At 42.1% G+C, this 15,597-nt stretch overlaps 1 protein-coding gene across 1 annotated transcript in view; it reads right to left on the bottom strand.

Annotated features, from left to right (window-relative positions):
* Positions 1 to 11,069, bottom strand: part of LOC109402236 (proteoglycan 4) — a 43,647-nt gene extending 32,578 nt beyond the window's left edge. The window contains exon 1 of the mRNA XM_019674876.3: positions 10,358 to 11,069. Within this exon, the coding sequence (XP_019530421.2) occupies positions 10,358 to 10,390 (33 nt within the window). The 5' untranslated portion in view covers positions 10,391 to 11,069. The remainder of the gene's footprint in view (positions 1 to 10,357) is intronic.
* Positions 11,070 to 15,597: the final 4,528 nt, after the last annotated feature.

Genomic DNA, 15,597 nt, shown 5'->3' with positions numbered 1-15,597 from the left:
GCATCTTGAAAATTATCTCTTTCACTTTGTCTATCATGTATCTATTTGTGTATATTTCTCATATGAGTCCGTCTTGGTTCGTCGTTGCATCGTGTCGTCGTTCTGTGCGCGTGCTTATCTTCGTACGGGGCGGTTTAGTTTGTTTTTGGAGGCAAAGTGAAAGTGCCGCTTTTTTCATTCGGATCGGCCGCGTCGTCGTCGACAATTTGAATGTGCACATCGTCGTACCCGTGTGTTGTTGTAGCGGTTCAGTGTGATTTCGAGGCCAGTTAGTGGAAGATGCTGCAGCACATATGCACTGGACACTTCGAAGGATGTTTATTGGTGAGCTCGTTCCATTTTATCATGATAATTAATGCTAAAGGATGTATAAAATTCTGCTCTGGTTTTTGTGTATTTATCTAACAAATATTGAAAAGTTCGTCACGTCATGTGTCGGCGCTAGTTCCAAATGCACATTTAGTAGATAATAAATATTTTTCTTTCATTTTTTGCATGTACACAAAAATTTGAATGGTTCGTCATCTTCGGTGTCGACATTTGTAATATTTTAGTCTAAATGAATAAATGTTTTGACTCAAATAAAGCTTGCATGAATTTCTGGAAAAAAGAGAGGGTCGGTAAAAGATAGACGGTGAACCATGCGGTAAGATGTTTCTGATTTATTTCATTGGCGTAGCTAGGGGGGGGTTCCAGGGGTGCCTGGCACCCCCTGGAACAAATGTGGCACCCCCTAGAATTTTTCCAGTCACCCAAAATTTAAAACTGCATACAATAATTCCAATATTTATTAATGGCACATTTGAACGTAACTTATAAGCACACCCGGAATTACTTATATTCCTGTTGTACGCTTTGGCGTTTTGGATATTGGTAAGAAAAATCAACAGACTTCTTCATGGATTCCTCCAGAAATATCTCTATCTATTAATACAGTGATTTCTCTATGCTTCCTTTTTGGATTCCTCCTATTAATAAGATACTTCTTGCAATTCTGCTAAGGATTCCTGGTAAGATTATTCAAGACAATCTTCCTGGGACCCTTTCAGAAGTTTCTCCAGTGATTCTTCCTGGAATTCCTTCAGAGATGTCCCGAGATGAACTAGCCTAGGGCTAAAAATCTCGTTAATACAGAAAAAAAACAACAAAAACAACAACTTCAGAGATGTTATTCAGAGCTTCTTTTAGAAATTCCCATGGAATTCCTCCAGGAGCTTATATTGGACTTCCTCCGGGAGTTGTGGCTAGGATTCCTCAAGCAACTCCTGCTGCGATTCTTCCAGCAATTTCTCTCCTCCATAAATTCTCACTATGGTACCTTCAGGAATTCTACTAAGGCAGTTCTTCTGGAATTTTTTTTCGGAAAATTTCCTAGGATTTAAAGAAAAATCCCTTCGGTGATTCTTACATAAATTTCTTCAAGTTTATATCCAGGACTTCCTCCAGAAATTCCACCAGGGATTTCTCCAAGAGCTTCTATTGGCTCCAACTGGAATTCTTCAAGCAATTTCCATTAGGACTCCTAAGTATAGAATTACTTTCGAGAAATCTTGCTGAAATTCCTCCAGAAATTCCACCTCCTGCGATTCCATTAGGGATTCCTTCAGTATATTTCTACTGATTTTTTCAAGGCATTCGTCAGAGGAACTTCTCTTAGGATACCCCCGGCATTCCTGATTCTAGGATTTCTCTAGAAATTACTTCTATGATACCGTGAGTTCGGGTGAAATTGATCACTTTTCGCAGTTTTTGGCGCCTAACTTTTAAATGTTTGTTGATATGGTTAAATTCAATGCTTTAAAACAAATACGACCATGGTTTTCACCAGTCAACGAAGTTGAAAATTTTACAGCAAAACATTTTATTATAATAAATAATATTTTGAATAGAAAATCAAAAATTATACATTCGGGGTGAACTCGATCAGTCAGTGAAATGCCTTTGTAAGTGCTGAAAATATTTTTTTTTCTATCTGAATTAACCACCCTAGAATGCGAAAAGCTATGGAAAACTGCTGCAAATTTAATTTTATTATTTAAGTTAAAAGTTTATTAAATTTGAAGAAAACGCCTGAAAGTATGCAATTTCTTCACTTATTATGTGTATCAATATTGTACTTCCGGAAAAGTACAATTTTATACATAAATTACAATATTTATAGAACTTTTGATGACGTTATCGGGTTTAGCGAATGATTTGTAGCTATAAACATTCAATCGAATATTCATTACATTATTACGATACAACTACGGTAACAATAGTTTGAAAGTGTCTTTGAACATGCCCAACATGCAGTTTCGGAAAATATTGAATTTCATACCGAAATATGTGACTAATTGGCTGTCAAACATGTTAACTCATTATGCAATAACCCTTGAGCCAGATGATGATCATTTTCCACAAATTGTTTTAAATTTAAAGCGTTATGTTCAACAAATACAAATTGCCCTCTCGGCGATCAATTTCACTCGAAATCACGGTACCTTCCGAGATTCTAGGGATTCCTCCAAATATTCCAGCCGAGATTCCTCGAGCAATTCCTGCAGTTCTTCAAGCTATTCTTCCTCCAGAAATTCTTTTCTGAAGTACCACCAGAAATTTTGCTACAGATTCTTCTAGAGCTTCCTCCTGTTTTATTTTCTAGGATCTTTCCATGGACCATCTTTTTGGAATTCTTGCAGAAATTATTTTGGTTCTACCACGGGTTTCTCCAAGGACTCATCCAAGAATTCCTCCAGTGATTTGATCCAAAGATTCCTCCAGAAATTCCTCATAGAATTCCTGCAGAAACTTCTTTTCGCCTTACTTCAAACAACTTCTGCGGTTCTCTTGCAATTCCTCCAGAAATCCTTACTATGATACAAGAGAAATTCTCCTAGTGATCCCTTTACGAATTTATCCTAGCATTGTGACTGGAATTTTTCCGGGCAATCTTCCTGAGATTCATTCAGAAATTCCTCCTGCGCTTCCCTTAGAGCTTTCTCTATAGATTCTTGCAGAATATCTCTACCGGATCTTACAGGGACTACTCTAGGTATTTCAAGGATTTTTTATTCCTCCATGCATTCCTAATGGGGGTTCTCTAGAAATTCCTGTATAGTTTCATTCAGCAATTCCTCCTAGGATTTCTGCTGAGATTTCTACAATGATACATCCCATAATCCTTCTAAGAATTCCTCCTGATATTTTTTCTGTGACATTTCAGAAGCTCTCCGGTGATTCTCTCATAAATTTATCATTGGATTCCTCCAGGAACTCCTCTTGACTTTCATCCAGGAACTCCTCCTGGAATTCCATAAGCGATTCCTTCTGCTTCTAATGTTTCAGGAATGTATCCTCTAGAAACTCTTATTTCGAATTTCTGGAATAGTTGGAATTTCCAGAGAAATCCTAGAATGTATTACTAGAGAAAAACTTGTAATTAATTAGAAGGCACGAATGTTCCTAACTGACAATTTGAGAGATGAATTTGTGTAAAAAAACGAGTTCTGGTGGCATTTAAACTCACAACTCCGTATTCGCTAGACTGCATGGCCATTTCTTTTTGAGGTTTCCTTCGGAATTGTTGTTTTTTAATTGAAAATTACTGCGGTGGTGGAGTTAAATCAGCAATTTCCTTGGATTTTTATCTATAATTTTAAAGGCTTTTTCTCTGACATTATTTATGCAATTTATTTTTCAGTTATTTTGCAAATTTCTCGAGCTATTTTATTGTGATTACTTTTGTAATACTTTATAATTTAATTTTATTTATATTCATTGCTTCCGATTTCTATTTTTAATTTTTATTAACGTGTATTTTATTATTTCCTAATTCTACACTACTTCCGAAAATTGCTGAACTGGAAATTCAAAAATTCATAACTGGGCTTGCTCAAAGAAAATCCTAACAAATTCATGAAAAACTTCCTGACAAATTCCCAAATACATTGCCGGAAAAATTGCCATCAAAATTACCTTAAAACTTTCAAAGTAGTTGGCAAAAGAATTCATATAAGAATTACAGGAGGGATTCCTGAAGAAAATCTTAAGGTTTTTTTATTTTAAGGAGATGCTCAAATCCAATCCCAAAATAAATTGCCCAAAATATATTCTATAAAAATTTCCACAAACATTCACAAAAAAAAAATTCTCAAAGAATCTTCCGAAATCACTAAAGGAATTTCTGAAGAAAATTTTGTAAGAATTCCTAAAAATAATTGCCGTAGAATCACCGTGACAAAGATTTTTTTAAATAAATTGCCAAAGGAAATCGCTAAGACATTGGCCGAATCAATTTTCAAAGGAATTACCGAAGAAGTTTCCAAAGTAATAATCGAAGTTTCCAAAATTTCCCAAGGAATTGTTGATGATATTCCTAAATAATTTTTCAATGCAAGTAACATGAGAGTTGCCAAATGTATTCCGAAATCATCTGCTGCAGGAATTCCGAAATATTGAAGAAAGCTAGAAGAAATTGTCTAAAGAATTTTCATTAAAATTATAGAAACGGTTTATAAAAGAATTTCCGAAGAAGTTTTCGAAGGAATTGGCGAAGTAATACCGAATAGCATACTTAGATAATGAAAGTCCAAAAAATCTACGAAAATCCCAAAAAAAGTAGAATGACTGTAGAGTAAAAAAAAAATGCTAGGAAGTTCCCAGAGTCATTGTCGAATGCATTACCAAAAGCTTCACTAAAAGAATTTCCAAATGAATTGCCTGAAGAGTAATTGGAGCATTTCAAAAAGTGAATATCAATAAAATTGCTGACATAAAAAAACATGCTTGAAACACCACTAAAAATTGGCGAAGGATCTCCCGAGAAAACATTTTTGAAGGTTTGCCCATGAAATAAAAAAAATCCTAGTCCTAATGGAATTGCCGATGAAATTTTCAAAGGATACGCGAAATCTGTTTAGTATCAAATTCCAAACATATTACCAAATAAATTCTCAAAGAAATTGCTGAAATGGATCCAAAGATATTATCGAAAAAAAATTGCCAAATTCAAAGGAGTTAAAAAAAAATGAAATAAATTGCAAAATAATTTCCAAATAAATTACCGGGAATATTCCCTGAGGAATAACCGAAAAAATGTTTTGCCGAAAACACAAATTTCTTATATTATACGTACAAACCAGACTCAATACAATGTTAGTTTTACGTAAGCCAAAAATTGCGAGCTATTTTATTCCAGAGACGCAGTATATCATTATACATACTAAGAAATTGAGGGTGGATCGGTATTTCCTTTTACAAAAAAAAAACAGCAAAACAACCTGGAAGCCACTGAAACTGGCACCCTCTAGGCACCCCCTAGGAAAAAATCCTAGATACGCCAATGATTTATTTATAACGTGTTATTTTGTTAATACTTGTGAATTGATCGCGTTTAGCATTGTCTCGCGCGGAAACGCAAACTACAGATGCGTCGGTATTTAGTATTGTATTCTCCTTAGTTGCGAATGAATAACTAATGTAGGGTGAGTTTCGAGGCACAATAGATCGCGTTCGTCGTCCACGGTTTAGAAGGGTATTTCTTCTTGAGCGCATTATTAATCGCGAATCAAAACATGACATTCGTTTACCACGATGAAATCCTACACATATCTCCATTTCCCCTGTCCAAACTCCTAGTGATTTCTCGTAGTAACGCAGAGAATTCCTCGGTTATTGGCCTAAGCGAGAATCACGTCATCACTTCCTTCCCTATCCTCAATTGGGTTTTTAAATTAAGAAAAATGTATTGATTTTTTGATTTTATACAAAAGAGCACCTTTTTCTGAACCACCATGATTTTTTTCAGATTTTTAGAACTTCATTTTGGTACCAAAAATCGCTTTTGACGAGATTTTTCGAAATCACCTTTTGACAGCTGGCCAACTGCTTGACAGCTCCGCCCAGTACAAAATGCGCCGAGGGGTGATTCGACTAATCGCTCCCATACAAACTTCAAACTGATTTTTAAATAGGTTCCCGGGCACCAAAATTCATGAAAATTTGGATTTCGGCTAAGTTTTGCATGCAGATTCTGAATATGGAATTATCTCAACACCGCTAAAGAAGCCAATTGACCTGCATTCGGACGCGGCCGGCGCTGGTATTGCTTATTGAAAAGTATTGGGATTCCAGCATTTACACAATGAAGAGAAAGCTAATCCCAAGCACCATCTGTTGGTTCATTATGTAAATGCAGTTGTCCTTGCAATAACAGAGGAGCAACCGCGGGCGGTCAATCATGCTCATGCTCAGAATCAGTGGCGATTCCCTAACCTCAAATCTACCTGTTCAGCAAGTGACAATTCTTGAAATTTCCGAGCAAATTAGCTTGTAATTAGTAAAGAATGGTGAGATTAGCTATTTACGACCTTTTTAAATTTGATTTTGATCCTAACTTGTCTGATATTGCAAGTTTAAGAGTCGTTGAACAGGTAAAAAGTGAGGTTACGAGACGCCACTGCTCAGAATATATTTCCAAATTCTGGCGGGATATTACTGTAAAGTTTATTCCAAAAGTGGGTCGTGTGTCGTATGAAGAAGCAAAGAGTTTCAGACCTATCAGTTTGACCTCTTTTCTTCTGAAATGCTTAGAACGCATTATAGATCATCACATCCGTGATGTTCATCTGGCCAACGTGCCTCTTCATGTGAACCAACATGCCTACCAATCTGGTAAGTTTACTGTGACTCTTTTCAACAAGGTTGTTTACGATATCGAGAAAGCATTCGCTCAAAGGCAATCCTGCTTGGGTGCTTTCTTAGATATCGAGGGTGCCTTTGACAACGTGCCTTTCGATGCCATATTGGAAGCCGCACGGAGTCATGGTATATCTCCAATGATTTCCAATTGGATTCACCAAATGCTCAAAAACCGATATCTCTTCTCGACATTGCGTCTAGCAGAGATTAGGAAATTGAGTGTTTGTGGATGCCCCCAAGGGGGAGTCTTACCACCGCTTTTGTGGAATCTCGTAGCAGATACGCTATTGAGGCAACTCAATAATAGCGGTTTTCCTACTTATGGTTTTGCCGACGACTACCTAACAGGGTTGGTGTCGCCAATCAGGGATGGGAACACTCACTTGCAGAGAGTTACACTCACTTGATGTTTTCTCAGCTCAGAAGCGTGCAATCAAGAAATGGTGTATGGACGACTTTTGCCTTGTGGTTTTGTCTGAAAGTTTGTCGAATAGAGTAGGTGTCGCACACGCATACTAAAGTCGCGAAAGAGCTGTGAAAGCGACTCTCCACAAGTTGAGTGTAATTTACATTCACCTCGTGGAGAGTTGCCTTCGCAGTTCCTTCACGACTTCGGTATGGGTGTGCGACTCCTGTTCTATTTGGCAAACTTCTAGACAAAACCACAAGGCAAAAGTCGTCCATACATCATTTCTTGATTGCACGCTTCTGAGCTGAAAAAACATCAAGTGAGTGTAACTCTCTGCAAGTGAGTGTTCCCATCCTTGTCGCCAATATGGCCTTTCGGTTAATCCGAGTAAAACATCTATTGTTCTCTTTACGGAAAAGCGAAACCGTAATGGCGTTCGACCTTTGCGTCTCTTTGATTCTGAAATCGATGTGACTGAACAGGTAAAGTACGATGGAGTTATTCTTGATTCCAAGCTATCCTGGACACATCACATTGAGTTTAGCATCAAGGCAGCTTGTATAGCATTCGGGCAATGCCGGCGTACCTTTGGTACAACTTGGGGTCTAAAACGCAAGCATATCAAATGGATTTACACAACTGTTGTTCGTCCAATATTGGCCTATGGATGTCTTGTGTGGTGGCAAAAGGGCGAAATGAGAACGATCCAATCAAAGTTAGGCCATCTGCAAAGGATGTGCTTAATGGCGATGTCTGAAACGTTCTCTTCAACTCCTACAGCAGCGCTCAAAGTTCTCTTTGACGTTGCTCCACTACACATTCATCTCAAACAAGAAGCACTTTCTTGCACTTACCGTCTACGGGTACTCGGTCTACTAGAGGAAACTCCTGTGAACCGCAGTTCAACACACACCTCGTTGTTTCCAGTTTTGGTGAATTGTCCTTGCTTCAAGTGATCTTACAATTGCTTGTAATTTTCCATATAAGCGCAGTTTCGAGTTCGAAAGGAATCGCTCAAGAAACTTCTTGAGTGATTCCTGACAGAAACTTTCTTCGGTGACTGCCATTTGAACTGTCATTTCTTCGCAACTGCGTACTGCGATCAAAGAAAAACCGGTTTCTTGAGCGATTCAGGCAAGGAATTTCTCATGCATCAAGATAGGCTGAGAAATTCCTTCTGATCTGCAAACAGCGCTATAGGACATTTTCCACAAAATTCCCTTCCCGGGAAGAGTGGACATCTGGTTATCTGGAGAGAAGTATTTCAGACGGCATCGTATGTTACACTGATGGCTCCCTTTTCGAAGGTCGAGCAGGTGCTGGTGTTTATTCTCGTGAGCTAAGGCTGCATCAGTCTTACTCACTTGGTAGACACTGTACCGTTTTTCAGGCCGAAATTATTGCTCTTATATGCGGAGTTCAATCAGCGCTTCAGCAGCACGTAATGGGCAATGTAATATACTTCTGTTCAGATAGCCAGGCTGCTATCAAAGCACTTGCTTCGGCCAACTCCAGGTCAAAGATAGTTATCGCTTGTTGAACTCAAATCGAGGAGATGAATTCAGCAAACGCTGTTCACCTTGTATGGGTACCTGGCCATTCTTCCATCGCTGGAAATTAATTGGCTGATGAGTTAGCTCGCACTGGAGCATCACATGACTTCATTGGCTCTGAGCCAGCTTTTCCGATATCGAAATGTTGGGTAAAGCTTCAGATTTACACCTGGGCTGCCACTCAGCACAAACAATACTGGAATAGTCATGTCGTCAAACCAAATTGTATTGTACTGAGCCATCTCTAGGGGTTGCAAAGTATCTAACAAATATGTCAAAGCAGAATTGCAGCATGCTGGTCAAAGCATTGACTGGCCACTGCCGACTCAGCTATCACATGGCGAATATTCAGCACGTTGATTCATTTGCATGTGATAGCTGTGAATCCGATTATGGAACTTTGTATCATTTGATATGTAACTGTCCAGTTTTTGCGCAACTGCGTTCTCGAGTATTCGGTAAACGCCTTCTCTAAGTCCCGTGTTCCATCTGCACTCCGCCGTAGATGGTACGCAACACCATTCGGTCGAAAACTCCAAGGGAACGTTGGTCCTCTGCACGTAGAGTCCACGTTTCGTGCCCATAGAGGACTACCGGTCTAATCAGCGTTTTGTGGATAGTTAACTTCGTGTTACGGCGAACTTTATTTGATTGTAGAGTTCTGCGGAGTCCAAAGTAAGCACGATTTCCTGCCACAATGAGCCTCTCAATTTCTCTGCTGGTGTCGTTGTCGGCGGTCACCAGTGAGCCCAAGTACACGAATTCTTCAACCGCCTCGATTTCATCACCGTCGATAAAAATTCGGGGTGGCGGGCGCGCTGATTCCTCCCTGGAGCCCTTTGCCATCATGTACTTTGTCTTCGACACATTAATGACTAGTCCGATTCGCCTGGCTTCACTCTTTAGTCGGATGTACGTTTTCGCCATCGTCTCAAATTTACGAGCAATAATATCAATATCATCAGCGAAACCTAGCAGCTGAACGGATTGTAGTTTTGTAATGCCTCCAGTTCCTTCTGAGTTTCATTCAACAGATCTCCAGGAGACCTGACCTGGAATAAATTTCTGAAGAAAACATGAATGGAAGTCCTGACGGAATCTCAAGAGGAATTCAAGGAAGAATCCTGGAGTTTTTTTTTGTGGAATCCCAGAAAGAATTTCTGCAGAAATCCTGGAATGAGTTCCTGAAGGAATTCCAGAAAAAAAAACTGGCTGATCCTAAACGTCTCGTAAAATCTGGGCTAACATTATCAAACATACCGTAAAACGGGACGAACAGAAACACCTCTCCGTATACTGAAGAATGTTGTGCTTATACCATGCACACTCAAGTCAAATGCAAGGGTCTCTCACTTGGGTTTTTATCAAGCAGAAACGAATATGTAATAGTTATAAGTGACATGGTTTCACAAACAAGATTTCAAACAATTAAAATCTCAAAAGGATACAAAAATAAAAACTTCATGGTGTCTGCCAGCACTGCTTCCCAAATGGGACCAACAAACAGACACGTCTGGAGAAATGAACTCTCCCCCTAAAAATGTGTATCGAGGTCGAATCAAGAGCAAAGAGAGGGGGTGCCTGCTGCTTGGTGCTTATGGGGCCACGCACCTTTGACCAACCGAAGCGGGCTCATCAGGCAAATGGGGGACGCTAACAAACCGCAGCGGGGATCCCAAAACAGGAAGAAGCACTCAAATGGTCCTGCACTTACCAGTAATTCCTGAAAGGAGGTGAAGAAACTCATTTTTCCGCCGACTCTGCTTGACCCTTCCCGCCGAAGAGCGGTGCTTGGTCTCCTGCTACTGCTGCTGCTGTCTGCTCGCTTCTTTTCTTCCTCCTCCGAATGCAACTGCACCGCTTGCAGCGATCCAATCCAATAATCCGCTCGGCTTCTACCAAATTCGCTTTTGCTCCACTTTTTTTACTGAGACACTAAATTCCACACCTGCTCAGGTTGTACAATGAATATTCTTCACACTGAAGCTTGCACCACCATCATTGTCGTCTTTTGTCGCGTCCAAGGTCCCGCAAGGCTTGGCCACCCACCGTACCGTACGTAGTGTAGTGTAAATTCACGCGTTTCGAAACACTTTTCAAACGCACTTTTTTACCGTTCTCCCGACGACGCGGCCCCGCAAGATCGAAACGATGGCGAAACACTTTTCCCACCGCGCGACGAATATTCTTTTCGCTTCACCGCAAAACGATGCACTCAGTATGAAAAGAAAAAACTTAATTCACTTTAGACTTTCTCTTCTTCGCACTAATATAAAAGTCAGCGCACCGTCCTCGCAGAGGCATCAGGAACAGGCGAGCGTATAAGTTTGCGTTGGAGCAGAAAATTATTTTTCTTGATGGCATCGATGCTTCGCATCGCAGCTTGACACACATCGACCGATGAGATGTTCGAGAAGATGTAAACTAAAAACGCCAAAAACGAGTTTTTGACAGCTTTGACAGCTGAACGTCACAGGCGTTACGCGTTGGCAAGGGCAAGGTGTATTGAAAACAAGGTATGAGCCAGAGAAAATAGGTAGAGAAGCGAAGAGTGTGAAGCCATTTTCACGGGTTCGGGCGCATGCTTCTGTCAAAATTTCATTCATAAAATCGGCTCGTAAAATGGACTATTGTGGATTAACCGGCTGCTTGTATGAGCCGATTACGAGACGTTTCGGATCAGCTGATCGCTCATTACATGAATGAAAATTTGACAGGAGGTTGCGCCCAAGCCCGTGAGTGTTAATATCAATATCAACACCACAGACAAACAGACGTAACACTCTGATAATTCTCATCGTACACCAATTTAACGGTCTTTTTCAAAATTTGATAGTTGGCCAACTGCCCAACCGTGGCGCTCGCATAGTTTTTGTTCGAGTTTGACGTTTGCTCACTACCGCCACCTAGTTGGTAGTCGGCCAAACATAGTCCTTTTAGCATTGGGCGAATATGTTTCCGTGACTATGATTTGAATCGAAAAATGTTCGAAGTGTTACGTCTGTTCGTCTGTGTCAACACCGTTGTCGTTTCGTAAAATAGACTATTCTACTGGTCGCTTCAGTATTGTTGGTGCAGTTGAAAATCGGAATTTTTGACACGCGAAAATCGATTTTTCTCCTAAATCGTGTGTCGGACGTACGTCGGGCAAAGTGCGCTGGATAGAGGGCCAGGTCCGCTGTCCAGCGCACCCGACGTTAAGCCTGGAACACATAGCGTCCATTCCGTCGAGGTTTGCGTTTTTTTTGACAGTTTTCCCATGGGAAATGTGTCAAACTACTGTCACGCACACGCAAACGTATGCATTGTGTGGGGCACTTTAGGTTTCACGTATGGATTTTGAGAAAATTCGATTGTCGGGTGTGGGTCGACAACCGACCAGATCTTTACCGTACGGCAAATCCTCCAGAAATGCCGTGAATACCAGGTCCCAACGCACCACCTGTTGATCGACTTCAAAGCGGCATACGATAGTATCGACCGCGCAGAGCTATGGAGAATCATGGACGAAAACGGCTTTCCTGAGAAGCTGACTAGACTGATTAAAGCAACGATGGACAGTGTGCAAAACTGCGTAAGGGTTTCGGGTGAACTATCCAGTTCATTCGTATCTTGCCGGGGACTGCGACAAGGTGACGGACTCTCATGTCTACTCTTCAACATCGCGCTGGAAGGTGTGATGCGACGAGCCGGGCTCAACAGCCGGGGAACGATTTTCACAAAATCCGGTCAATTTGTGTGCTTTGCGGACGACATGGACATTATCGCTAGAACATTTGGAACGGTGGCAGAACTGTACACCCGCCTGAAACGCGAAGCAGCAAAGGTCGGACTGGTGGTGAACTCCTCAAAAACAAAGTACATGCTGGTAGGCGGAACCGAACACGACCGGATCCGTCTGGGTAGTAATGTTATGATGTTACGATAGACGGGGATACTTTCGAGGTGGTGGAGGAATTCGTCTACCTCGGATCCTTACTGACGGCTGACAACAACGTGAGCCGTGAAATTCGGAGGCGCATCATCAGCGGAAGTCGGGCCTACTACGGGCTCCAGAAGAAACTGCGGTCGAAAAAGATTCACCCACGCACCAAATGCACCATGTACAAAACGCTAATAAGACCGGTGATCCTCTACGGGCACGAGACATGGACCATGCTCGAGGAGGACCTACAAGCACTCGGAGTTTTCGAGCGACGCGTGCTAAGAACGATCTTCGGCGGTGTGCAGGAGAACGGTGTGTGGCGGAGAAGGATGAACCACGAGCTCGCTGCACTTTACGGCGAACCCAGCATCCAGAAGGTGGCCAAAGCCGGAAGGATACGGTGGGCAGGGCATGTTGCAAGAATGCCGGACAACAACCCTGCAAAGCTGGTGTTTGCAACGGATCCGGTTGGCACAAGAAGGCGTGGAGCGCAGAGAGCACGATGGGCGGACCAGGTGGAACGTGACTTGGCGAGCATTGGGCGCGACTGAGGATGGAGAGCGGCAGCCACAAACCGAGTATTGTGGCGTACTATTGTTGATTATGTCTTGTCTTAAATGTGATGTTGAACAAATAAATGTATGTATGTATGTGTGGGGAAAGTTCGGGTTTCAACCGCGACGACAATATGGCCTCCAAAGTAGCCGTTTTATAAAAAGGGTAACTTAAAAATATTTTTAAACATTTTTATTGTATGCGCTATTCCACGTTGTCACTAGCTATTCAGCGACATTCATTTTTTGACAATCAAGTTGATTTTTATATGAAAACGGCTACTTTGTAACGGCTACTCAAGTAACCGGTAGAATACAAGTAGCCGGTAAATCCACAATACTTTGGATTTGGAGAAAAATCGATTGTCGCGTTCGGTTTTCAACCGCGACAATACCTATAGAGGTAATCACGGTCAAATGTATGCGTGCCTTTTTTGTAGATGTAGTTGTGAAACTGCGAGGAAAATATTTGCACTCTTGCCCCGGACGTTAATTTTATCATTATTTACCCGTTTTACCCAAATCGATTGGGTGAAATTGCCAGTGGGGTGACATGGCTGTCAAACTCGGTACATCGCCGCTCCACCCAACATCATTTTTGGTACGGCGCGTTTTGGTACCCACTTTCTGGTCGGTTTACCCTAACTTGTTCCTGATTTTCGGGTGTGTGGCTCGTGTGTTGCTAGTGCTTATTTCAGAAATTATACATTTTAAACGAAAACGTTGTTTTTGATGATAGTTTCTCTTTCCTTATCACTTTGCAAGATATTATATGTAGCAGCGAAGCAGTGTCGATGTTTCCAGCGCATTTTTCCATGAATTAAGCAATCAAAACAAAAATATTGGACGCCATGTTGAATTGAATGCTGGGTAGATGATTCGGGCCCTTCGTCATCCCCCTGGAAATTGCATATGCAATCTGAGTAGCCTTTCAATCGGCGTGCACTTTTGTGTGAGGAAAAATTTGCGCTAGTGTTCGTGTGTTGAAATGTCACTTATCTCTATATTGTCGGGCCGCCACCAAACCGGACTTCGCACAATAGTGGTTTCTGCTTTTAGTGGTGTTGCGTGTACATACACGTTGCAATACACGAACACTATCTCTACCTGAGTTACTGGTTGAAAATAGTAAACAAAAATCAGCTGTTCCCGGCAAAATCAAATGGGCATATTTTCAACCAGTAGATTTGCATTAGTGTTCGTGACGCCGCGCTGCGAAACCACTATCAAGTCGCGACGCGACCCAACTCATTCATTTCATTTATTTAGTTAACATCAAATTCATGATAATACTGAATCAACAATTTGCCGCCATAGTACTCGATTTGCAGCTGCAGCTCTCCAACGTCGGTCACGCCCAACACTCGCCAGATCACGCTCCACCTGGTCCGCCCATCGTGCTCTCTGCGCTCCACGCCTTCTTGTACCAACCGGATGGTTAGCAAACACCAACTTTGCAGGGTTGTTGTCCGGCATTCTTGCAACATGCCCTGCCCACCGTATCCTTCCGGCTTTGGCTACCTTCTGGATGCTGGGTTCGCCGTAGAGTGCAGCGAGCTCGTGGTTCATCCTTCTCCGCCACACACCGTTCTCCTGCACGCCGCCGAAGATCGTCCTTAGCACCCGTCGCTCGAAAACTCCGAGTGCTTGCATGTCCTCCTCGAGCATCGTCCACGTCTCGTGCCCGTAGAGAACCACCGGTCTTATTAACGTCTTGTACATGGTACATTTGGTGCGGGGGTGAATCTTTTTTGACCGCAGTTTCTTCTGGAGCCCATAATAGGCACGACTTCCACTGATGATGCGCCTTCGTATTTCACGGCTCACGTTATTGTCAGCCGTTAGCAAGGAACCGAGGTAGACGAATTCCTCCACCACCTCGAAAGTATCCCCGTCTATCGTAACATTGCTGCCAAGGCTTGTGCTGTCTCGCTCAGTCCCACCTACCAGCATGTACTTTGTCTTAGCCGCATTCACCACCAGTCCGACCTTTGCTGCTTCACGTTTCAGGCGGGTGTACTGTTCTGCCACCGTTCCAAATGTCCTAGCAATAATATCCATGTCATCCGCAAAACATACAAATTGGCTGGATTTCGTGAAGATCGTACCCCGGCTGTTGAGCCCGGCTCGTCGCATAACACCTTCCAGGGCGATGTTGAATAGTAGGCAGGAAAGTCCATCACCTTGTCGTAGTCCCCGTCGAGATTCAAATGAACTGGATAGTTCACCCGAAATCCTTACGCTGTTCTGCACACCGTCCATCGTTGCTTTTATCAGTCTAGTCAGCTTCCCGGGAAAGCTGTTCTCGTCCATAATTTTCCATAGCTCTGTGCGGTCGATACTGTCGTATGCCGCTTTGAAGTCGATGAACAGGTGATGCGTTGGGACCTGGTATTCACGGCATTTCTGGAGGATTTGCCGTACGGTGAAGATCTGGTCCGTTGTCGACCGGCCGTCGATGAAACCGGCTTGGTA

This window comes from Aedes albopictus, chromosome 1 (genome assembly GCF_035046485.1).
Source record: "Aedes albopictus strain Foshan chromosome 1, AalbF5, whole genome shotgun sequence".
In the NCBI taxonomy this organism is placed as follows: domain Eukaryota; kingdom Metazoa; phylum Arthropoda; class Insecta; order Diptera; family Culicidae; genus Aedes; species Aedes albopictus.
The sequence above is the reverse complement of the archived record's forward strand: the minus strand, read 5'-3'. Positions and strand labels throughout refer to the sequence as shown.